At 53.1% G+C, this 25,365-nt stretch overlaps 1 protein-coding gene across 7 annotated transcripts in view; it reads right to left on the minus strand.

Annotated features, from left to right (window-relative positions):
• Positions 1-1,527: 1,527 nt before the first annotated feature.
• slc12a7b (solute carrier family 12 member 7b) overlaps positions 1,528-25,365 on the minus strand; it is a 41,001-nt gene continuing 17,163 nt past the window's right edge. For 2 of the 7 annotated variants that reach the window (XM_062479661.1, XM_062479663.1), the window contains exons 2-26: positions 20,789-20,883; positions 20,022-20,156; positions 19,201-19,347; positions 17,348-17,402; positions 16,680-16,810; positions 16,251-16,492; positions 15,721-15,932; positions 14,847-15,014; positions 14,585-14,683; positions 14,427-14,484; positions 13,722-13,896; positions 13,518-13,636; positions 12,713-12,811; positions 11,535-11,654; positions 11,316-11,420; positions 10,457-10,625; positions 9,967-10,162; positions 9,424-9,593; positions 8,441-8,572; positions 8,246-8,353; positions 7,743-7,862; positions 6,701-6,867; positions 5,788-5,802; positions 4,236-4,369; positions 1,528-4,033 (exon numbers count right to left, since the gene is read on the minus strand). In XM_062479661.1, the coding sequence (XP_062335645.1) occupies positions 3,942-4,033; positions 4,236-4,369; positions 5,788-5,802; positions 6,701-6,867; positions 7,743-7,862; positions 8,246-8,353; positions 8,441-8,572; positions 9,424-9,593; positions 9,967-10,162; positions 10,457-10,625; positions 11,316-11,420; positions 11,535-11,654; positions 12,713-12,811; positions 13,518-13,636; positions 13,722-13,896; positions 14,427-14,484; positions 14,585-14,683; positions 14,847-15,014; positions 15,721-15,932; positions 16,251-16,492; positions 16,680-16,810; positions 17,348-17,402; positions 19,201-19,347; positions 20,022-20,156; positions 20,789-20,883 (3,263 nt within the window). In that variant the 3' untranslated portion in view covers positions 1,528-3,941. Of the gene's footprint in view, positions 4,034-4,235; positions 4,370-5,787; positions 5,803-6,700; positions 6,868-7,742; positions 7,863-8,245; positions 8,354-8,440; positions 8,573-9,423; positions 9,594-9,966; positions 10,163-10,456; positions 10,626-11,315; positions 11,421-11,534; positions 11,655-12,712; positions 12,812-13,517; positions 13,637-13,721; positions 13,897-14,426; positions 14,485-14,584; positions 14,684-14,846; positions 15,015-15,720; positions 15,933-16,250; positions 16,493-16,679; positions 16,811-17,347; positions 17,403-19,200; positions 19,348-20,021; positions 20,157-20,788; positions 20,884-24,589; positions 24,768-25,365 lie in introns of those variants that run through there. The other 5 variants (XM_062479665.1, XM_062479667.1, XM_062479664.1 and 2 more) reach the window with 4 other exon arrangements.

Here is a 25,365-nt window from a genome sequence, read left to right on the forward strand (position 1 = left end):
GTCCCTGGGGAGGTAGGACAGGGTCAGCGTTAATGCAGTAATCTCAAACAGTGAAACAGTGTAGACTACCAGCCACAAACTGGGCTACTGGGGCTGGCCGAGGAAGTATCTCTGTTGACAAAAGGTTAGGCCAAAGTGAGTCATCAATGTGTCTGTGTATATGTGTGTATGAGAGAGAGAAAAACAGGGAGTCAGTCAGAGAGAGAGAGGGAGAGAGAGACAGGGAGTCAGTCAGAGAGAGACAGAGAGGGAGTCAGTCAGAGAGAGACAGAGAGAGGGAGTCAGTCAGAGAGAGACAGAGAGAGGGAGTCAGTCAGAGAGAGAGAGAGAGGTAGAGAGAGAGAGACAGAGAGAGGTAGAGAGAGAGAGAGAGAGAGAGAGAGAGGGATAAGTCTGAACTCCCTCTGTTAAAAATGTGAGAAGAAAGCACGAGAAGTATAATTTCTCAGTCTCTGTCGTTAAGAAACATCCGTCTCTAACTGAATCAGTCAGGCTTTGCCACTTCCCTCATGTCAGATTTTTGACGCAACTTTTGTCACAGGGTGTTTCCACTTGTGCTCAACATGAAGTCTAATGGAACAGGTAGCCTGCATGCGAGGGGGTAAAGTGTTACACAATCATGGGAATCAGTGTCCAACAGTGAGAGTCTGAGCAATTCTGTAAAAGCCTGTTGACACATAACTGTCAAAACTAAAGTATCAGAGATAGTTAGCCTACTTAAACATTCGACCGCGAAAGATACTTCCTGTCATGGACTACGACATTCAGTCCAGCTTAAACAAAGCATGTGAACATGCCCATAAACTGTCGTTTGTGGCGGCAGATTGAGAGGGTATCTAATGTAGGCCAAATTCTATCCCCGTTTGGTCACTCACTAAGGACCTGTGAGTGGTGAAGGTATTCAACGGTGATAGGATACCGACCTCTACTGGCCAACATTGGTACCACAGCCCGGCACGCACAGTTATACCGTATGGGTTCTAAGAAGTACAAGTTCCTAGGACAGCTAGTGGAGTTTAACTGAAGGAACGTCAGTTAAACAGAAACAACATTAATGACACACAGACGCTGAGGCGGCGGCATACTTTTATTTCTTACTCCAGAGGCACAGATAGTTTCAAGGGCTACCCTCCACTACGCGTGCGCCCACAACATCCTACTAGTCTGGGAGATGTGGATCAGTTGAGCTGGACAGCAGGAGAAACGGTACACACACACACACATACATACACAGCCTCTGGTTTTGTTAGATCTTATTGCTTTATAGATTTCTACTGAGTGCACAGGAAGATGCAGAAACACCTTTACCTCACTGCATCCATCCATCCCTCCAGCCCCACCTCTCTCCATCCATCGAGCCGTTATAAGGTAGATTACATTCTCCCAACCCTCCCAGATCTGGGGTGAATCAGTAACACACTCACCTCCTAAACCCTCTGGAGGCTGTTGGCCTTCCTTCTATACGATCTGCTGTTCAGCTCAGTAACAGAGCTTAGACTGAAAATGGTGTGTGTTTAAAACAATTCGAACTTTTAAAACTTTATTTCTCAAAACTAAGAAACGTTACTTAAAAATAAATATAATCACAGACTCAAAGATTTTATCTTTGGCGGCTAAAAATGACTTTTTTTCTTCTTCTCAATGTACTTAACATCAGTAACATAGCATAACCCATTCTCCACCTAGACCTTCCAACCACTCATGACCACACCTCAAGAGTTACACAACAAACAGTAAAGGAGGATCAAGTAGTAGGTGAATGTCACAATGAAAGTCCAAACGCTAAACATTACACAGGAGTATGCAGAAACAACATCAGTCTAGTAAAACTAAAGGTGTACTCTCTAAAACAACAGTTTTCCTCCACAGTAAAACATAGAAACACACACATCCTGGTTACAAAATACTGCACAGCTAAGAAGAGGGTCAGACCGAAGCTGTGGAGTTGCATGCCGTTGTTGCAGGACCTGGTCTCCTGGTGCAGACTGACCAGGTGAGGTCCTGCACCTGGTCTCCTGGTGCAGACTGACCAGGTGAGGTCCTGCACCTGGTCTCCTGGTGCAGACTGACCAGGTGAGGTCCTGCACCTGGTCTCCTGGTGCAGACTGACCAGGTGAGGTCCTGCACCTGGTCTCCTGGTGCAGACTGACCAGGTGAGGTCCTGCACCTGGTCTCCTGGTGCAGACTGACCAGGTGAGGTCCTGCACCTGGTCTCCTGGTGCAGACTGACCAGGTGAGGTCCTGCACCTGGTCTCCTGGTGCAGACTGACCAGGTAACCTGAGTCATGTACACCTCCACAGCCTCAGTCTGTTTGGCACAATTCTTCCTGAACACACTAAAACAATCACATCTGATTGACAGGAAAACTAGCCAACACAAACACCAAATAAAGTTGAGTGGGGTGGAGATTATATACTGCATGTGAAGGATGAATGTGCCATGCTTGTATTGAATATTGAAGAGGAATGGTTGTCTGTGTCTCAACAAGGTGCAAAGATTCTGGAACTAAAACCTAAACTAACATCACCTTCGCCTCTTCCGTTTGAACTTTGCGGAGAACACAGACTGAGACCAGCAGGGGTGAAGAACAGACATGACGACACAAAACAGGCTCACCATTTCTCCTCGATTTCTATAAAGTGGTGGTTTTGAAAATGGGTCAAAAAGCACATTGAAAGTGTAACATATCCTGCTGAAAACTGGATTTATTTGTGAAAAAAAAGAACGTACATTTATTTCCTAGTTCCTTTACATACTATTTCCAATGATGAATAGTTTTTAAATGAAAAAAACGCTCCACAAACTACACAGCTTTTGAGGGTTGAGTTCTATAGACAGACTATGATGCATCCTCAGCCAGCTTGGAACAACGCTAACTTCAGGCTCAGGCTCAACAACACGCATGGTTGTCAACCTGCAGGGAGTCTGTTCAGACAGCATCTATTGCACATCCATACCTGGCCTACCTGTCAACAAACTAGCCAGCGTAACTTCACCTCTACCTCAACAGGCTCTCTCTCTCTCTCTCTCTCTCTCTCTCTCTCTCGCTCTCTCGCTCTCTCGCTCTCTCGCTCTCTCGCTCTCACGCTCTCACCCTCTCTCTCACATGCTCTCTCTCTCGGTTTCTCTCACACACACACACACACACACACACACACACACACACACACACACACACACACACACACACAAACTCTAGCTTCTTTAAGGGATTGTGCTGTGCTCAACCACAACAAATAAACCACGAAACACACAAGAACATTTAGCATACAAGCAACATTTACAATAAATCCCTTTTGACAAACAAAATATCCAAGCCTAGCTCTCACTGGACTCCATTGTGACCCAAGTGGGCTTGACTGACCCTGCTTCTCTCACTTGGGGAGACCCATAGACATATCTTGCTGCCCCACAGCCATCCTAGAGCCAGAGCAGCTGCTCTGGTGGAGATGAACCTGTAACAGAGAGGGCTTGTTCAGCTCCACCCTGCCCCGGTGCACAGTGAGAACACAGACGGGGCAGCAGGTTTCCAGTTGGGTCACAACAGACCAGGGCCTCAAACACTGGCTTTCTCTACTGATAAAATACACATATATGGAGAGGAAGAACAAAAATAAGAAAATAAAACGTACAATGACAACATGACGCAGCGTCAACACGCTTCGATTAAAAGCTAAAGTGTCAGAATGCTCTGTCTTCCAGCCGCCCGTTCCTGATTGGCCCGCGTTCTCAGAAAACCACAGAGCGTCCCACTCCGATTGGTCCTTCCCTTCTGAGGCTCAGAAAGCCCTCTGTCCAATCAAATGGCTCCCCGTCGAAAGTCCCGTCACCGGAACAACCTTTAAAGTTTCATTACCCCCCGCCTCCCCCTCCCTTCCACCCCCCCCAAAACAAATGCCAGGTGTTGCCACGGTGATGAGCTGGGGGCGTGCGAGCCGTTCTAAGAGTAGATGGTGATGACCTCTTGACCTCCTCCTCTCACCAGCAGCACCCTGTTCAGGCCCTCTAACAGCACTTCCAGGAACTCCATGTCTGACACGCCCAGGTCAAGGGTCACACCAGGGTCACATGACCGGGGGGAGGAACATACACACACACACACACACACACACACACACACACACACACACACACACACACACACACACACACACGCCATCCAAACATTCTATTGTAGGATTACTGTGTGATATTGAATGAATCCGTGTGTGTTTGTTGTGAGTGTGAAGGATACAGTTCTCATCCCCGCCCCTGTTCCGGGGCGGCCCGGGCATGTTGAGCAGCACCAGGTGGGCGCCCTGGGACTTGTTCACCACCACCTCGTTCAGCTTCACTGCCGTGTGCATCCGCCGCACGTTGGACTGATTCCTACAACAGAACGCTCACAGTGACGCCACTGGGATAGAACAGGGTCAGGACCAGGACCAGGGCCAGGGCCAGGGCCAGGACCAGGACCAGGGCCAGGGCCAGGGTCAGGACCAGGGCCAGGGCCAGGGCCAGGGCCAGGACCGAGTTTAGGCCCAGGGCCAGGACCAGGGCCAGGGCCGAGTCTAGGACCAGGGCCCGGACCAGGGCCAGGGCCAGGGCCGAGTCTAGGACCAGGACCAGGGCCAGGACCGAGTTTAGGCCCAGGGCCAGGACCAGGACCAGGGCCAAGGCCAGGGCCAGGACCAGGGCCAGGGCCAAGGCCAGGACCAGGGCCAGGGCCGAATCTAGGACCAGGACCTGGGTTAGATCCAGTACAGTAGTACTCTAGTACAGTGGAAGGCTGAATCATGTAGCTAGCAACGTAATGAGGAGAGATATCTTTGTTATTTTCATCAGCTTAGCGGCCAGCCTCAACACAGACAGCTGCTGTTCAAGAGAGTTATAGACTTAGCAGATGCAAAGGGTATATGATGGTGATATAAAAAGCTCTCTATGGGTTAGGATGCATAGCAACACCAGACAGCACAACATGCAGAGCAGAGCGCCTAGAGCAACATGAAAACATCACATTACAAACACACTTGCCCCACCCCCCTGGGCCTTCCAACCAGCAAGGACTAACTGAGGACTGACCGAGGAGAGGAAACCACTGGTACAACTTAAACAAGGCATGAGAAAAGGTTCAATCATATGTACAGCACCGGGTCCATGTTCCTGTACAGGGGGTGGGTTCAGCTCAGTGGTTAGAGCATTTGACTGCAGATGAAAAGGCTGCAGGTTCAAATCCCCCGCTGTGTGCGGCTCTGGACAAAAGTCTCTGATCAAATGAATGTGTTCTTGTTCCTCTCCTTGTCTGGTCGTGGTTGGAAAGCTCACCTCTGGGGTGGACATGATGTCATCATCACATGCGAATGAGATCAAGGTTCACACACACACACACACACGCTAGCTAGCTAGCTAGCTAAGAGGTCACAGATGAGATGGAGACGGAACAGGGCTGCGTTTCCCGATAACGATGGATCGTAGCAACGATCGAGCAAAATAACGAAACCATTGATATTTCTTACGTGCGTTTCCCAAACATGCTCGTAAGGAGTAGAATCTATTTGCTTTCAAGAGCTACGAATTTTCAAGAGACACTTTAGCTACGGTGTCTTTGGGAACGGCCCGTAAAACTAAGATTCGTTGTACGATGGATTCTACGATCAATTTAGGCTTACAACGCTTTCGGGAAATGCAGCCCAGGACTACAATTATGCACATATACACACACGTACAAACACACACAGATGTACACACACACCCACACAGACAGACGTATACACAGACAGCCTATGGCAAAGATAAATATGACTTACAGACTCTCCCATTCTCTAGAAGGAGGAAAACGGAACAAAACAACAGAAACAGGCTTAGATGCTTCTAGAAGACTCCCTGAGATCCAAGCCCAGACCGGCGGCCATCTTAGAGCACAGGGAAGAACACTCCGTCTCTGCCTTTAAAATGGACGCCCTTCATAACCGTCTACAGGGAGTCAGATATTGAGATGCACAAAATATACAAAATGATCCATCTTTGCTTCATTCAAAATCACATTGTCATGGAGGTTAGATTTAGGTTTTAGACGCCCATTTTTGTCACTCTACTTGAACACACAGACTATTTAAACACACACACACTATTTAAACACACACGCCAAGACATGACGGATGGCGGCCAACTTGCCCCAATGCCAGACGGAGGTGTGTGCTATCTGAGGGGGCGGAGCCATGCACTGTGACTCAGGCAGATGGGTGTGTCCACACACACGCATGCTGAGGACAGCAGACGTAGCCTGAACACACACGATGCAGGTGTCAGTGCTCCAGGCTATGGGTGTGTATCCTACCTAGCAACCACACACACACACACACACACACACACACACACACACACACACCTGCTCTACTGGGGCCCACACTGACAAGCCTGGGTGTTACAGGACAGGAATCTGATTTATCTACTGGAGTTCGTTATCTACTGATGTTCAAGGATGGGTGGAGCTCAGTGGTTAGAGCATTTGACTGCTGATCAAGAGGTAGCAGATTCGACAACCCCCCCTCCCAGCCTCACCCTCCCATGTCGCTCTGTATAAAAGCTAAATGAATACATTAATAAATGAATACATTATATATTCTTAGAGAGAGATGAGGATAGAGACTGTAAAAGATGAGAGGGAGATGAGGAGAGAGATCAGAGTGGTGGTGTGAGATCTGACTCAGCTCTACTCACGGCTTCATGTTGAACAGGTCTCTAACTCCCATGTTGGGCTCTCGGTTGCGGTTGCGCTCGGTGAAGAACTTCTCCTTGGTCCAGGTCATCTGGACGTGTGGGGCTGCGTCTGCCTTGTCGTTCAACGCCGCGTGAGATGCTGTGTTCCTGTCGTGGATCAGCTGAGCCTGGGGAGGAGGAGGAGAAAGGGAGGAGGAGGAGAGAGAGGGAGGAGGAGGAGAGAGAGGGAGAGAGAGGAGGAGGAGAGAGGGAGGAGGAGGAGAGAGAGAGGGAGGAGGAGGAGAGAGGGAGGAGGAGAGAGGGAGGAGGAGGAGAGAGAGAGGGAGGAGAAAGGGAGGAGGAGGAGAGAGAGGGAGGAGGAGGAGAGAGAGTGAGGAGGAGGAGAGAGGGAGGAGGAGGAGAGAGAGAGGGAGGAGGAGAGAGGGAGGAGGAGGAGGAGGAGAGAGGGAGGAGGAGGAGAGAGGGAGGAGGAGGAGAGAGGGAGGAAGGAGGAGGAGGAGGAGAGGAGGACAAGAGGAGAGATGGTGAGAGAGGAGCGAGACAGAGGACGGAGATTGGAGATGGAGAGTTTGGGCTACCAGGGGAACCACAGCTCATGCTAAACTTGAAGCCAACATCAACACTTGTAAACAAACAAGTTAATGACTACATACAGCGTTCCTGGTGACTATCTGTCAAACAACAACAGGACATGCATCACAACACCAACTGCCAGAGTCTGGGTGGACGGCCGCCAGACGCGATGAGGAGGCGGGGTGGGGGGGGGGGTGCAACAACATCTGGAGGTGAGGACACCAGGTGGGTATGATGGAGGTGAACCAAGGGGAGGGAGGGGGAGTTAACCATGCAGGTGAACCAAGGGGAGGGGGAGTTAACCATGCAGGTGAACCAAGGGGAGGGGGAGTTAACCATGCAGGTGAAACATCCATGAACCGGGGGGGGGGGGACCATCTTCACAGCAGGAGGGGCAGGAGGGAGTGTGGGAGGGAGGGCTGCAGTCCAGGGGGTCTGGAAGGTCCGGGGGTCTGGAGGCAGGGTCTACCTCATCCTCCTGGGGAGGTTCGGCCTGGGAGGAGGCCTCTCCACTGGGCCCCGACACCTGAACTCCACTCTGGTTCTTCCTCCTGATGGAGCTACGGGACTCATCAGTGATACTCTGAATCTGAGGGGGCGTGGCCGGCGACAGACCCAAAGCAGCGTGAGCAGCCGAACAGGAAGAAGGCCAGAGGTCAGAGGTCATACAGAGCAGAGGTCACCCCAGGGCAGGTGTAGGACTCGGTCCACACAGGGGACACCTTATCCATGTCTGCGCACTTTCCACATCCGCTAATCACACGTTCCATTTCCAATTCACACCTTGTTACTGTTATTCATGCAATTACTCTTTTGTACAACTGGTGAATAAACAGACACACTGGATGGCTGGAAACAGCTGAAGGCGTTCTGACATCTGGCAGTAAGAAAAAGTAAAAAAAGACAGTTTTGGGTTTTGTGGGTGTAGTGTGGGGTGCAGTGCCTGGGGTCCCAGGCAGGGGGCGCTGGTACCTCTCTCTCGCGCTCCGTCCTGGACAGCTGCATCTGCTTCAGCATCTGGGAGCGCTGCTCCATCACCAGGGTCTTCTCATAGGTGAAGGCTGAGATGTCACTGTCGTGCTGGGAACACACACACACACACACTTAACATCTGAGGTAGCAGGCAGTTGAGCAGTCAGGTGAGCAGGCAGGTGAGCAGGTACGCACCATCTCCACCACCTCCACCTCGGCGTCCAGGCGCAGGTGGTACAGGAACATCTGCAGGTCCTTCTTCATCTGGATACTGTTGTCGTCCATCTGGGCCACGGTGAAGATACGCATCTTACACTTCCTCCACACCTGGGGAGAGGAGGGAAGGGAGGGAGACAGGAGGGAGGGGGAGGGAGACAGGAGGGAGGGAGAGACAAGAGGGAGGGAGGGGGGAGACAGGAGGGAGGGAGACAGGAGGGAGGGGGAGGGAGACAGGAGGGAGGGAGAGACAAGAGGGAGGGAGGAGGGAGACAGGAGGGAGGGAGACAGGAGGGAGGGAGGAGGGAGACAGGAGGGAGGGAGACAGGAGGGAGGGAGGAGGGAGACAGGAGGGAGGGAGAGACAAGAGGGAGGGAGGAGGGAGACAGGAGGGAGGGAGACAGGAGGGAGGGAGGAGGGAGACAGGAGGGAGGGAGACAGGAGGGAGGGAGGAGGGAGACAGGAGGGAGGGGGAGGGAGACAGGAGGGAGGGAGAGACAAGAGGGAGGGAGGAGGGAGACAGGAGGGAGGGGGAGGGAGACAGGAGGGAGGGAGAGACAAGAGGGAGGGAGGAGGGAGACAGGAGGGAGGGAGACAGGAGGGAGGGAGGAGGGAGACAGGAGGGAGGGAGACAGGAGGGAGGGAGACAGGAGGGAGGGAGACAGGAGGGAGGGAGACAGGAGGGAGGGAGGAGGGAGACAGGAGGGAGGGAGACAGGAGGGAGGGAGACAGGAGGGAGGGAGACAGGAGGGAGGGAGACAGGAGGGAGGGAGACAGGAGGGAGGCAGAGGGAGGGAGGGTGACAGGAGGGAGGGAGACAGGAGGGAGGCAGAGGGAGGGAGGGTGACAGGAGGGAGGGATTGAGAAATTATGAGAGAATGTGTGTGTCTGGGAGAGTGTGTTTGTACGTGTGTGACAGCGTGTGTGTGTGTTTTGTGTGTGTGACTGTGTGTGTGTCCCACCTTGTGCTGACGTAGCAGGAAGGGCAGCAGCATGAGCAGGCCTCCGTCATGCACCACCCACCAGACGTCGATGGTGCCCTCCCCCAGACGCTCCAGGCTGCTGGGGAAGCTGTCCACGTTCTTGGCCACCAGCAGAGCCTGGTGGGCCGCTGTGGTCTCCCGCACCGTCTCTGCGGGAGGACGGCACGCTTTACATTACACTGCATCATACGTGTGTGTGTGTACGAGAGTGTGTGTGAGTGTGTGTGTGATACAGTGTTAAGATAACTCTTGGGTGTGCACACGCAGGCTAAGATATATTCTTCTTTTTTTTATGGTCTTTCAAAAGTTTTCACTTACCCAAAAAGCTTGAAAAAATATTTTCTAAAAAAGGTTCCAAAAGTAAAAAAGTTTTTGGGTAGAAGAGAACATCCATTCGGGGTCGATAAAGTGACCAGAACTACAATTCATTTCATGTTAATATACAATCGTAAGTGAATATAATGACGATATGATGGTCGATCAACCCTAACATGGTGGAGCGAGGCTGGAGGTGAGGCTGACCTATGAAGTTCTTCCAGGAGACGGGGTCGCTGGCCTGCTTCCAGGTGCCGGGCCAGGCCATCAGCACCGTGTTGTGTTTCATCCCCCCCAGGCCGGCCGACTGGATGAGGTGGGAGAAACCATCTCTCAGGTTGGACGACACCACCACGTGGCAGAAGCCCTTGGTACGCTCCGTCGTCATGGACGCCTTTATGTTCTGGAATGAGGATGACATCACACCATCTGTGAAGCTGGACTTCACAGCCTCTATGCTTTTATATTCTTAAAATAATGATATATTCCTTTAGCAGACCCTTATTTAAAGGGGATTTAAACCTTTAGATCTTTAGTCAAAGTCTCTAACAAAAGAGCGAAACCGATACATTTGTATTCATATTATTTAGTGACGCTATGATCCCAGTCTGTCAGTAAATCCTTATTATGCTGAATATTATTGGTCTTATTTAGTGTCACTATGTCTCCAGTCCACCAGAGGGCGCTGTGGGCCTACCTGCTCGGCCTTCTTGGCCTCGGTCTCCTTGCTGATGTAGGTTCCTTCCTGCACACTGCCCACGATGGTGAGGCCCTTCCCGGCCTTCAGCTGGGTGGTGAAAGACAGCAGGCGAGGGTGCTTCACCGCCATGTCAGGGTCTACGTTCAGCAGCACCAACAGCTGTGGCCTGGACACACACACACACACACACACACACACAGACACACAGACACACAGGAGCACACACACACGATATGTTGTGGATGGTGTGGATTATCTCCTTTCCCCTGGCTGATACCCTGTTCACCCAGAGGGAGACAGGAGCTGACCTGATTCTCTCAGTCATAAATATGAAACACTTTCACACAGACAGTGTGAGGGGCAGCTTGTCTGAGGGTTACCAGAGTCCACAGAGAGATTAAGGAGAGGGCTCAGAGACTCATCAAATTGTCTCCCTCCTGCTCTGTCTCTCCCTCTCTCTGTCTCTCCCTCTGTCTGTTCCTCTCTCCCTCTCTCTGTTTCTCCCTCTCACCTCTTATCTCCCTCTTACCCCTTCTCTCCTCTCTCCCCTTCTCTCCCCCCTGTCCTTCTCTCAGAAACACACACACCTTCTCTCCCCCCTGTCCTTCTCTCAGAAACACACACACCTTCTCTCCCCCCTGGCCCTCTCTCAGAAACACACACACCTTCTCTCCCCCCTGTCCCTCTCTCAGAAACACACACACCTTCTCTCCCCCTGGCCCTCTCTCAGAAACACAACACCTTCTCTCCCCCCTGTCCCTCTCTCAGAAACACACACACCTTCTCTCCCCCCTGGCCCTCTCTCAGAAACACACACACCTTCTCTCCCCCCTGGCCCTCTCTCAGAAACACACACCTCCAGTTCTTGGTGTGTGGTGGCGCCTCCTCCAGGCGGATGAGGGCGTAGCGGGCAGCGTTGAGCGACAGCCCTCGGATACCGTCGCCCCACTCTTTCTCCGCCCTAGCAACAGACACAAGCACAGAGCAAACTAAAACAGACAACCAATAATAAACACACCAATCTTAATGTCCTGTATGTAGGAGGGATATTTCCAGTTGAAGAGGGGAATCTCACCCTCTGTATTCAATGTATTTGTAGATGCAGCCTGCGATCATCATGGCGACCAGAGCGTAGTACCAGGAGCAGATGAACATCAGGGACAGGCACAGGCTCATCCCCAGGAAGGAAAGGGCCCTGGGGGAGCAGGAGGGGGCAGCATGACTCTGGAACTACAACATACATACACCACCCTGGCGTCCTGGGTACTAAAACAGGAAGATGAGGAGGGATAGACGATTCCACTCCAGAACATTACAACATCTATGCTTTGCGATGCATGGACACTCTCTCTGTTTTAAAGAACAACAACACTGGGAGGTGGTTTTATCTGGTGTACCTGTGAGCTCTAATCCTCCTTGATTTACACAGATCCCTGCATCACATGCTAAACATGCAGCACAGGTGTGTGTAGCTGTGTGTGCATGTGAGAGTATTTTCAGGTGAAAGTATATTTGTTTCAAGGCTGAAAGGTCTAACTGCATGGCCTTAGAGGTAATGGGATTTACCTGGTGTGTGTGTGTAAGCTTGTATGTACGATTATGCATGTGTGTGTATGAGTGTAATCTTGTGTGTATGACAGTAAGCTTGTGTGTGTGTGTCCATGTCTGCATGTGTGTGTGTAACCTTCCCTCTGTGTGTGAGAGTGTGTGTGACAGTGTGTGTTGCTAGCAGCAGGTAGGACCAGGCTGAGAGCAGCTATCTGTAGCAGGCTGCCAGCCCCACACCATAACCCCACCCAGGACACTGCAGGGCACAGAGGAGGTCACTAGCTGCATCCCCTCCACAGACACAGAGTGGTAGTTTTAGGGTTAGCGTTAGCGGCACTCACCAGTGGTAGTTTTAGGGTTAGCGTTAGCGACACTCACCAGTGGTAGTTTTAGGGTTAGCTTTAGCGACACTCACCAGTGGTAGTTTTAGGGTTAGCGTTAGCGACACTCACCAGTGGTAGTTTTAGGGTTAGCGTTAGCGACACTCACCAGTGGTAGTTTTAGGGCTAGCGTTAGCGACACTCACCAGTGGTAGTTTTAGGGTTAGCGGCACTCACCAGTGGTAGTTTTAGGGTTAGCATTAGCGACACTCACCAGTGGTAGTTTAAGGGTTAGCATTAGCGACACTCACCAGTGGTAGTTTAAGGGTTAGCATTAGCGACACTCACCAGTGGTAGTTTTAGGGTTAGCATTAGCGACACTCACCAGTGGTAGTACTTGAACCTGGGCCTCCAGTTGGGGGTGCGCAGCAGGGTCTGGACGGCACAGGCCAGGTTAACAAACAGGTAGCACATCAGGAAGAACCTGGAGGGGAGAGAGAGGGGAGGAAGGAGAGAAGCCAGTAAGAGATAGAGGTGCTTTCATAGACAGGAGGGAGGAGGTTGCTGTAAGGAGAGGGGAGGAGGATGTGAGAGGAGGAGGATGTGAGAGGAGGAGCAGGGGAGGAGGAGGTGAGAGGAGGAGCAGGGGAGGAGGTGAGACGAGGAGGAGGTGAGAGGAGGAGCAGGGGAGGAGGATGTAAGTGGAGGAGGAGGTGAGAGGAGGAGCAGGGGAGGAGGAGGTGAGAGGAGGAGCAGGGGAGGAGGTGAGACGAGGAGGAGGTGAGAGGAGGAGCAGGGGAGGAGGATGTAAGTGGAGGAGGAGCAGGGGAGGAGGAGGTGAGAGGAGGAGCAGGGGAGGAGGTGAGACGAGGAGGAGGTGAGAGGAGGAGCAGGGGAGGAGCAGGGGAGGAGGATGTAAGAGGAGAAGCAGGGGAGGAGGAGGTGAGAGGAGGAGCAGGGGAGGAGGAGGAGCAGGGGAGGAGGAGCAGGGGAGGAGGAGGTGAGAGGAGGAGCAGGGGAGGAAGAGGTGAGGAGGAGGTGAGAGGAGGAGCAGGGGAGGAGGAGGTGAGAGGAGGATGTGAGAGGAGGAGCAGGGGAGGAGGAGGTGAGAGGAGGAGCAGGGGAGGAGGAGGTGAGAGGAGGAGCAGGGGAGGAGGAGGTGAGAGGAGGAGCAGGGGAGGTGTGCTTACATAGACAGGATGGGGGCGACAGCGTCCAGAGAAGCGATGAGGATGCCGATCTCACAGATGGCTGCTGTCAGCAGCAACGCCCAGGTGGGCTCTCCATTAGCCTTGCCATGACCAAACACCTGCCAGACACACACACACACCGGGGGGTAAGAGTGTGTGTGTATATACACGTGTGTGTGTGTGTATACGTGTGTGACCTCTGACCTTTAGGAAGGGAACGATGCCGTCCCTGGCGATGGCCTGCAGCAGTCTGGGGGCGCCTGTCAGGCTCTGAAGCCCCGCCCCACAGCAGGAGAAGAACGAGCCAATCACAATCACCCAGGGAGAGGGCCAGGACAGCGTGCCAATCACAAGGTACCCTTTGACCGAGTCCCCAAACCTGGACACAGGTAGAGAAGAAGACATGAATGAACCCGTCACACCTGCCTACCTGGGCCACACTGAGACAGGCACTGTCGCTACAACTCAGAAAAGTATCTGTTGAATTATATATATATTAATATAATATATAATAATATATATTATATATTATATGTACACTGGGATGTGTACATATAATATGTACACATCCTCTATAACCTCTTATAACCTTAACCCATAACCCCGGGGAAGACCCAGGACACGCTGGAGGGACTATGTCTCTCGGCTGGCCTGGGAACGCCTCGGGGTCCCCCAGGAAGAGCTGGTGGAAGTGGCCGGGGAGAGGAAAGTCTGGGCCTCCCTGCTTAGGTTGCTGCCCCCGCGACCCGACCCCCGGACAAGCGGAAGATGATGGATGGATGGATATTCTACAGCATATGTGATGGAAACCTACGGTGGTCTCTGTGTGTGTGTGTGTGTGTGTACCTGTGTGTGTGTATCTGGGTGTGTGTGTACTGTATGTGTGTGTGTGTCTCAGGAAGCCCTTACTTGTCTCTGAGCACCACCCCCTCGATGCACGCTCCGAACAACACCACACAGGTCACATCTGGACGGGGTTAAGGAGCATTTCCACGACAACCAGGGTCAAACCTCAAAGAGTCATTATATATTATACATGCGTTGAGCACAGCTGTAACCAAGGATACAGATAAAGGAGGTGGTTGCTATGGCGAGGATGGTTCCTATGGGGATGGACTTCTGAGCGTCTCTGAGGTCACCTGATCGGTTGGACCCGGCCATGATACCTGAGGGGACAGAACCAGGGGTCAGAGGTCAGGGGTCACAGAGAATGTGAAGACGTGGGCACAGGAAGTAAAAATGTAGATGCAGGAAGTGAGGAGGTGTGTGTGCATGCAGGAAGTGAGGAGGTGTGCGCAGGAAGTGAGGAGGTGTGCGCAGGAAGCTGACCTGTGACGGAGGGGAAGTAGATCCCCACCAGCAGGGTGAAAAAGGTGGTGATGTCGTTGGCCACGTAAGGCAGGTACATGTCCTGGGATGAGTCTGCTGCTGGGACAGAGTCCAGACGCTTGTGCTCCACCAGCATCCCCAGGGGGCCATAGTCCCCCCACATGTTGTCTGAGAGGGGGGGTAGGGGGAGAGAGAAAGAGATGGGTAGGGAAAGGAGAGAGGAGGGAGAGAGGGGGGGAGGCATGCAGACGCAGGGAAAGAGAGAGGGAGGAAGAGAGCGAAAGGGAAAGAGGGGAAGAGATGGATGACTGATGCATGTGAACCGCGTAACTCAGCAGGTTCCCATGGCTGGACCGGTAACTCCCCATCTGGGAGGAACACACAGGACGCCAGGGGCTCGAGCCACACCCTCTACTGCTCAGGACTCGTTATGGTCACGAGACGTTTCAGATCTAATCAGGTTTCTGTAAACCTTCCTGCCGTGGGCTTTCCTCTCTGGAGAGGCTGGAGAGCTGAGTGAGAGCCTCGCTCATGTGGAACACAAAACAAAGCAGGGTGGTTACGAGGCGTCAGCGCAACTGATGAGAAACGAAGCGCTTTGGTTCAGATCTTCAGACTCCTACAGCTGGACGGCTGTGAAGGGCCCAGGTTTAGTGGGAACATTGGTGGGGACAAACATGAGCTTAACAGGACTTGTTCCAGAGCTAGCTACTAGCTACGTAGCTAACCAGGACCAGGTCTAGAGCTAGCTACTAGCTACGTAGCTAACCAGGACCAGGTCTAGAGCTAGCTGCTAGCTACGTAACTAACCAGGACCAGGTCTAGAGCTAGCAGCTTGCTACGTAGCTAACCAGGACCAGGCCTCCGGCCTCACCTTGGATCACCCCGCTGGCAAGGCCTGGGATGCCCTGGATCTCGGTGACGTTGTTGAAGAGGAAGTACTCGTTGCAGGTGGCGTTCAGGTCGGCGCTGTCGCAGAACAGCGCCCACAGCTTGGTGGTCACGGTCACGTTGTCAATCTCCTCTGTCTTCAAACACTTGTCAAAGTTGTGGTTCTGGAGCGTGCGGTTCCCCAACAGACAGACCCTGAGAGGGGAGGAGAGGAAGAGGAGAGGGAGGTAGAAGAGAGGGAGGGAAAGGGAGAGGAAGGAGAGGAGGGGGAAGGAGAGGGAGGTAGAGTGGGAGGAGAGGGAGGTAGAGGGGGAGGAGAGGGAGGTAGAGGGGGGTAGAGGGGAGGGTGACAGGACACACTTAGTAGACACATTCAAAGTTCAGAGAATCAGCGGTCAGTAGTGCACAGTGGGTTACAGTACTATGGTGGTCAGTCACATTAGTCGTTGTCTCTGACAAGGAGTCACACACACACACCCACACATGAAGACACACAGAGACACACACACTCACGGTAGGTCGGGCGGCTCGATGGCGGTCTTGATGACGCCGGCGTAGATGGCGAAGATGGAGAGGATGACGCAGGCCAGGAAGACGAGGGCCAGCTTGTTGACGTACTTGACCCCGACGAAGACCACCAGCGACATGAGAGCCAGGCAGCACGTTCCGTACACACGCATGTTGTTGAGCAGCGCTTCCACCTCGTCCTCCTTCTTCTCCGCCACGAAGATGGCGGCCTTGGGCACTATGTAGGTCTGGGGGAGGAGGGGGGAAGGAGGGAGGAGGAGGGGGGAAGGAGGGAGGAGGAGGGGGGAGGAGGGGGGAGGAGGGAGGAGGGGGGAAGGAGGGAGGAGAGGGAGAGGAGAGCAAGCACACTCAACTCAAAGCACACACACACACAAACACACACTGATCGTGACGAAAGTAGAGTAGACAGCCCACCAGGAGAATCTCGATGGTTCCCAGGATGTACATGGAGCCAGCGAAGGTGGTGCCCAGGAAGAAGCACAGCCCCACCGCCCCTCCGAACTCCGGACCCAGAGACCTGGAGATCATGTAGTAGGAGCCTCCCGCTGGAGACGAAGAAGAAGAGACACCGTCCGTCACCGACACCACCCAACAGAGATATCTACCCAACACCACCCAACAGAGATATCTACCCAACACCACCCAACAGAGATATCTACATTACCCTACAGCCCATGACCGACACCACCCAACAGAGATATCTACATTACCCTACAGCCCGTCACCGACACCACCCACCTCCTTCTAGCATCTCTACATTACATGCCATTACATTTACATTTAGTCATTTAGCAGACGCTCTTATCCAGAGCGACTTACAGTAAGTACAGGGACATTCCCCCGAGGCAAGTAGGGTGAAGTGCCTTGCCCAAGGACACAACGTCATTATGCACGGCCGGGAATCGAACCAGCGACCTTCTGATTACTAGCCCGATTCTCTAACCACTCAGCCACCTGACTCCCCATTACCCAACATTACCCAACATTAAACATGCTTTATTACAGTGTGTAAGCCAGGTGCAGCTGCAGCCAGGTGCAGCTGCAGCCAGGTGCAGCTGCAGCCAGGTGAAGGTGAGTCCTACCTGGCACTACTCCGTTGGTAGCGATGGCACTCATGGAGATGGCCGTCAGCATCGTCTAAAGGGAGAGGAGGGGTCAGGGTTACCGAACCACTCACACTACCGTACCACAGGGTTCCTGAACCAAAAATACATGGAATTCATAGAAAACAAATCACAGGGAGTTAATCCTGCCTTGAGCCTTTAACAGGCTCTTAGGAGGATTATGAATCTTGGGGAACACAAGCGCACTGGCTCTGTAATGGATACGGGCTGCTGTACAGTAGGATCCCTGACTGTATCGCCCAGCGTTTAGCCCGTTTTCAAGGATATATTTGCATCTGGCCCTGTTACCTAATACGTCTGGAGAGAGGAGAGAGAGAGAGGAGAGCGAGAGGAGAGAGAGTGTGTCCTTGGGCCAACAGAACAGCATGACAAAAATAAATCTTTGTCCCCTGCTTCCTGTCCTCTGCTTCCTGCCTCCTGTTCCCTACTTCCTACTTTTTGTCCCTTGCTTCCTGCATTCAGTCTTCTGCTTCCTGTCTCAAGTCCTCAGCTTCCTGTCCTATGATTCGTGCTTCCTGTCTCCAGCTTCCTACTTCCTGTCCTCAGCTTTCTGCCACCTTTCAGACCAAGAACAGAAGATCTGGAGCAAAGCCAATTAGCATGAAAACCCTCTCACGGCTGAAGCACTAAGCTGCAGTAGACATGTTTGGCAGTAGACATGTTTATCCTGCGTGGGTCAGGTTCCTGGTGTTTATGGGGTGATACTGAGGACACATTCAGCACCACCACTCTCCCTAACGAACCAGACAGACACGATGCGTCTGAACATGTCCTGGAGCTATTTGCTATATTTCTGTCTTGGCTGTTGTTTCTACCTCTCCATGATGACTGATATTTAAACCCTGATGTAGAAGACGAGAAGCCAACAGTATGGTCACCATGTCTGACTGCCTCTCCTTTACGGCCTGCTATGAACTTGCAAGGCCATGTCGACACATTTCCACAGCTGTTTTCCTGCCAGGTGCTCCGAGCCAGAGCAGTACAGCTCACAGTACCAAGTACAGCAGTACAGCTCACATTACAGCAGTACAGCTCTGATCTGTCAGCGAGCAGCCAGGAGTCCCGCTCCTCACAGCAGTACAGTCTCTGTGTGCTCGCCATCCACTTCCACTGCGTTTAAACTTTGTTTGGAGAGGATGGAGAGATAGAGGAAGAGAGGGAGAGATAGAGGAGGGATTAGACTGCAGGCTGCCAGGTGCTTCCAGAAGTGTGAGCTGTGGTCCATCCAGCTAAATATAGATCAGACCCAGACAGCCTATGACTGACTAGCTCTCTCCCTCTCCGTCTCTCCCTCCCTCTGTGTCTCTCCTCCCTCTCTCTCTCTCCCTCTCCGTCTCTCCCTCTCTCTGTGTCTCTCCTCCCTCTCTCTCTCTCCCTCTCTGTCTCTCTCCCTCTCTGTTTCCCTCCCTCTCCGTCTCTCTCCCTCCCTCTGTGTCTCTCCCTGTCTGTCTCTCCGTCTCTCCCTCCCTCCCTTTCTGTCTCTCCCTCCCTCTGTGTCTCTCCCTGTCTGTCTCTCCCTCTCTCCCTCCCTCCCTTTCTGTCTCTCCCTCCCTCTCTGTCTCTCTCTGTTCCTCATCCCCATGAGGTCGGGATGAGAGAGACTAAATATGTAAATGAGGGCTGTAGAGGAGCTGGTGTTGTGTTTCCAGCCCTCAGGAGGGCTGTAGAGGGGCTGGTGTTGTGTTTCCAGCCCTCAGGAGGGCTGTAGAGGGGCTGGTGTTGTGTTTCCAGCCCTCAGGAGGGCTGTAGAGGGGCTGGTGTTGTGTTTCCAGCCCTCAGGAGGGCTGTAGAGGGGCTGGTGGTGTACTCACACAGGAGCAGCACATGAACACGATGGCCAGAGACCCCATGATGCCGGCCGTGCCGACAATCCAGGTGAGGCGCAGGAAGAGGATGACCCCCAGGATGTTCTGCAGGCAGGGCAGGTACACCCCCATGAAGGTGCCCATCTGGGGGCTCTGGAGAGGAGGGGGTGGGTGGGGGAGGAGAGGTGAGGGGGAGGGAGACGGGGGGGGCGGAGGGGAGGAGGGAGAGAAGGGAGGGAGAGGAAGCGGGGGAAGAGGGGAGGAGAGGGAGAGGGCAGGAGGGAGAGAGAAGGGAGAGAAAGAGGACATTTTAAAAAGCGAGGGAGCAAATGCATTTCGAAACAACTCAGTATCCATTCAGCGTCTCCTGGGGCTGTTCTTCTGTTTCCTCCCCTGGACAGTAACACAGACAGATGAACCTAGACGCACTTCCCTCTGGCAGTGGCCCTGTTCTATAGCAAAGTTAACTGATACATTCCCCTTCCGTTTTTAGACTCATTCTAAAGCAGACGTTTCTAAATAAACCCTAAGTGGACACACCCCATCTGACTGTACTGGGAACATTCCTGTCAGCAGAGAGATGTTTCCCATCATGCATCTGTCTCCCAGGGAGCTTCCAGATCTCAGGAAGTGAGATGCTGCAACTCACTGCCTCTACTTAGTTTCACAGAACAGACCTTCTCACACTGTTTGTCCTTCTGAAGTCACAAAGCTCACCCATGTTTGCTCTGGTCAATCACCCCGTTATGCAACGTTCACATTTGATAAATAAAACACTTTGTCTCGCGTCCCCAGTACGGGGCGATGTCACCTTGTTGCTAGGTTACCTTCACAGCCTTCTTCTTGGCGGGTCCCTCGTCGTCATCGGCCTCCTCGTGCTCCTGCGCCCCCTGGGTCAGGTTAGTGTAGTTCGCCAGCTTGTTGAGCAGAGACGACACCATGGGGTTGCTGTCCATCTCCTCCTGTGAGACCAGAACAAGACGTTACATAATACGACCTCACCTAACATCATAGACTATAATACATCATACTCATTAAAATACATCATAACAAAACATCATGAGGTGGGTACAGCTCTATTATCATCCATACTACATTGCTGTTGCCTGCCATGTTATAAGAACATCATTGTTCAGGATGACCTTGTGTTACACGGTGCACATATAATAAATATGATAAATAAATCACTTTGACTTTGAGCGGTGGAGCATTTGAATACAGATCAAAAGGTTGCAGGTTCAAATCTCCCCCGAATACTGCTTTGGATAAAAGCGTCTGTTAAATGAGTCAATTGTAAAATGGGTCAGCACGCAATTACGCAGAAACAAATAGCTCCATGGCTGAAGTGGACTTCTAAACTTTGTTTAGAAGTCGAAAACTCTGTTGGAATAGCTTCGTTGGACTAAGATCAGTAAGAGCAGTAGAAATAGAACTCACATCCCACAACAGAGTATTCCTAGGAGTCAATAGAAGGCATTGCTACAGTACCACAGATATGTGGTCAGCCAAATGGCTTGGTCCTTTCACAAGGCCTTCCACTCAACCCAGAGGTCTCTCTGCTGAATAAGTGAACTGTGAGTGTCTGAAAGGTTACCTCGAAGAGAGCCATGTTCTTGCCATCGTACAGGTTGCCCCTGTCGTTGTCAGTGTTGTGGATGAAGGGACTGCTTTCCTTGGGGTTGCCATCGCCTGAGGGAGCAGAAGAGGAGAGGTTTCAGAGCAGAGCTGCTTCACAGAGGATGTCAGGAAGGATCTGAGGAGGGTAGAAGAGTGTTGAGCCCAGTGTAACAGAGGGGTCATACAACCACAAGCCCTTCTGCTCCTAAAACACTGACACATCCTACTGTGCGTCACAGTTAATCCAATGTGTTTATATATCTAGTCCAAATTCTCTAAAGTAAAAACTCAAATGAATACTCAAGTAGTCAAATCAATCCGCGGCAGGCTAGAACGTCGCATATAAGGAGATGCATCCCGTGCCAGACCGGCTCATCCCGCGCTGACCGAGACAACCGCCTCCGCACATTCTGGCAACAAACTGTGATCCTCAGAGCACCTTTACCCCCGCATTCCCCATCACCACGCGCTGAGCAAATGTTTTGATTGAGCAGACAGCCTCCAAAAACTGGGGTTAACATACCAGGACCCTGGGCTGGCCTTGAACACAGTGGTTAAGATAGCAAGACCCAGGGCTGGGTTTAAGATTGTCCCTCTCATCAACACTGCCGTGTCTCTACACTTGTAAAATACTGTTTCGACACCTGTAAAAGGTGCGTTAGTGAGTCAGACTCGTTCATTTGTACATTGTGAAGCGTTAAATTTGATTTGCGGTCAGGTTTTTCCCCTCCTTCATGGATAACTTTTGCCGCTTCATGCAGCTGTGTTTTGAGTAAGAGGCTTGCGGCTCTAAGCCGTGGTAATCACGGAGAAAGTCACTCTGTCCTTGTGTGTGTCGGGTCTTTAAAGAGGGTTGTAAAAGAAGAACAATAGGTTTATGCAGTGTGTGTGTGTGTGTGTTTATGTGTGTGTGTTTATGTGTGTGTGTTTATGTGTGTGTGTGTGTGTGTGTGGGGGGGGGGGGGTCAGGAACAACAGGGTGTAAAGTGGAGGCAGACGCAGCAGCACGCCACAGGTCAGCCTCGTCTTTAATGACGCTAAATCCAAACGTTGTGAAATCCTATTTGCACTGGCTGTCTAATGCTGCGAGTCCTGTTCAGGTGCTGTCTGATGCTGCGAGTCCTGTTCAGGTGCGCCGCGGATCGTTGACTTGCGTGCGCACGTGGGAGGGCTTCCTGGGACGGGATGATGAAGCAGGTCAAGTAAGAAGAACTAGAACTACGAGTCAGTCAGGGTGAATAAGGACCTGTGAGCCTGCACTCTTCCTGTTATGAGAGTGACATAAGGTATAAACATAATTGTCCTCTCGTGAAAAATCTACATCTTATAGAGTTTTTATTTATCTCTATTCGTGCCAATCTTGGGCACCAATAGAGATGAAGTTTACACACTGCAGTATACCGTGTGTGTGTGTCATAGAAAATCCCCATGATACTTGGTCCAGATTTAAGTACCAAGGACGAGATGATGGCCTAGTTACCAGATCTGTGTACATCACCGCTGGGTCATTCAGACCTCACAAGGGTCAGCCCTTTATGAGGCACCCTGCCAGTCCTGGCAATACATCCTATCTATCACCAAGAGCAGTAGGAGAGAGAGAAGAGAGAGAGATGCATACAGGCAGAGTAAACCGGACTGTGTGTGAGTGGGGTGAGGAGAGAGAGAGGGACTGTGTGTGAGAGCAAGGTGAGAGGAGAGAGAGAGTGTGTGAGAGCGGGGTGAGGAGAGAGAGAGAGAGGGCGAGAATGCTATCACACTGCAGAGCTGCAGGGTAACTAACACGCTGCACAGCTGCAGGGTAACTAACACGATGCACAGCTGCAGGGTAACTAACACACTGCAGAGCTGCAGGGTAAATAACACACTGCAGAGCTGCAGGGTAGCTAACACGCTGCAGAGCTGCAGGGTAACTAACACACTGCAGAGCTGCAGTGTAACTAACACACTGCAGAGCTGCAGGGTAGCTAACACCCTGCACAGCTGCAGGGTAACTAACACACTGCACAGCTGCAGGGTAGCTAACACCCTGCACAGCTGCAGGGTAACTAACACACTGCACAGCTGCAGGGTAACTAACACACTGCACAGCTGCAGGGTAACTAACACACTGCACAGCTGCAGGGTAGCTAACACACTGCACAGCTGCAGGGTAACTAACACACTGCACAGCTGCAGGGTAGCTAACACCCCACCAGGCCCACCAGGCCCATCAGCACCAGCCCCACATGCCCCACCAGGCCCACGCCCCACCAGCCGTCAGCCCCACCAGGCCCCATCAGCCCCACGCCACAGGCACTGATTGGGAGCCCTCAGGTTCAGAGAGCAGAGGATCGCTAGGCCGGGCCAGGTGTCTCGGTCGCTATGGTAATAAATGGCAGCCTGGCCTATTTATACCCACTAATCTCCCTGCGGTGACACTGCTCTAAGCTGGCTGGGCTCAGTCCTCAGCTCCATGCTGAGCTGGGAGAGTCAAGAAGCACCAGCCAACAGATCCCACCCAGGCCCCCAGAACCCCACACCCAGGCCCCCAGAACCCCACACCCAGGCCCCCAGAACCCCACACCCAGGCCCCCAGAACCCCACACCCAGAACCCCAGAACCCCACACCCAGAACCCCAGAACCCCACACCCAGGCCCCCAGAACCCCACACCCAGGCCCCCAGAACCCCACACCCAGGCCCCCAGAACCCCACACCCAGAACCCCAGAACCCCACACCCAGAACCCCAGAACCCCACACCCAGGCCCCCAGAACCCCACACCCAGAACCCCAGAACCCCACACCCAGGCCCCCAGAACCCCACACCCAGGCCCCCAGAACCCCACACCCAGGCCCCCAGAACCCCACACCCAGAACCCCAGAACCCCACACCCAGAACCCCAGAACCCCACACCCAGAACCCCAGAACCCCACACCCAGGCCCCCAGAACCCCACACCCAGAACCCCAGAACCCCACACCCAGAACCCCAGAACCCCCCACCCAGAACCCCAGAACCCCCCACCCAGAACCCCAGAACCCCCCACCCAGGCCCCCAGAACCCCACACCCAGAACCCCAGAACCCCACACCCAGAACCCCAGAACCCCCCACCCAGAACCCCAGAACCCCCCACCCAGAACCCCAGAACCCCACACCCAGAACCCCAGAACCCCCCACCCAGGCCCCCAGAACCCCCCACCCAGAACCCCAGAACCCCCCACCCAGAACCCCAGAACCCCCCACCCAGGCCCCCAGAACCCCACACCCAGGCCCCCAGAACCCCACACCCAGAACCCCCCACCCAGGCCCCCAGAACCCCCCACCCCTGCCCAGCACCCTCTCACCCCTCACCTCTCCCCCACCCCTGCCCAGTGCCCTCCCAACCCGCTCCCACCCCTGCCCAGAACCACTTCACCCCCCCCCACCAGCCCTCCCTTGGAGGACCAGAGCCCCCAGACACCCTCGGTGCTGCTCACACCACAGGAGAAGACTAATGTTTCACACACCATAGAAGAAGACTACTTAACAAGCTGATACTGAAATGAGAGCGCGTTCTTACAGCTGCGGCTCTGCTGCACGTTGCTGCTGTCGAAGAGGTTGTCAAGAAGTTGAGGAAGGTTGACAAATAACGCAGGAATCAAGCCCGGAAGCTTAAAAAACAATGCACATACGCACACAGAAAACACATAGCTCTAAAGTACAACTAACAACTTAAGTAGCTGACGTGCCCAGGTTAGCCAGGTATCAGCCGGTCGGTGGCACTTAGGCAAGCTGGGAGAAGAGGGGGATCCGACTTACCCTTGGGTCGAGAGCCTTCCCCCTGCTCCATGCTAGGGGGGTAGAGTGGCAGGGCGAGGGGGGTTGCCGGGGGTCCCAGTGGAGGAGTCAGAAGGCTGCAGAGGTACGCAGCCAGTCGCTAAGCAGCCGGTCGCTAAGCAGCGCGCAGTGTGTGTGTGAGGATCAGATACTCCACGATGTGTGACACAGGGAGGACGACAGAAGCATCTACTCATCACAACCTCCCTCCCTCCTCCCTTCCCCTCCCTCCTCCCCTCCCCTCCCTCCTCCCCTCCCCTCCCCTCCCCTCCCCTCCCCCTCCCCTCCCCCCTTCCCCTCCCCTCCCCTCCCCTCCCCCCCCCCCCCTCCCCTTCCCCTCTCCCTCCTCCCCTCCCTCTCCCCTCCCTTTCCTCCCCCTCTCCTTCCCCTCTCCTCTCCTCTCTCCTGCCTCCCCCCTCTCTTGAGCCTTCTGATCCCTGAGCTCTGTGTGCAGCTACTCCCTCTCTCTCTCACCACACACACACACACACACAAAGGGGAGGAGCTGACACAGGGAAGGGTAGCGTAAAGGGAGCATGAAGAGAATGCCTCAGAGAGAGAGAGGTTAGAGGAGAGCAAGAGAGATGCTGGAGGAAAGAGAGAGAGACAGAGAGAAACAGAGGTTACAGGAGAGAGATGCTGGAGAAGAGACAGAGAGAGAGGCTAGAGGACAGAGAGAGAGAGAGAGAGAGAGAGAGAGAAGTTAGGAGGTAAAGGAGAGACTGAACGTGATCATTATTAACCACCAATGGTGGTTT

This window comes from Osmerus eperlanus, chromosome 15, assembly GCF_963692335.1.
Source record: "Osmerus eperlanus chromosome 15, fOsmEpe2.1, whole genome shotgun sequence".
NCBI classification, from domain to species: Eukaryota; Metazoa; Chordata; class Actinopteri; order Osmeriformes; family Osmeridae; genus Osmerus; species Osmerus eperlanus.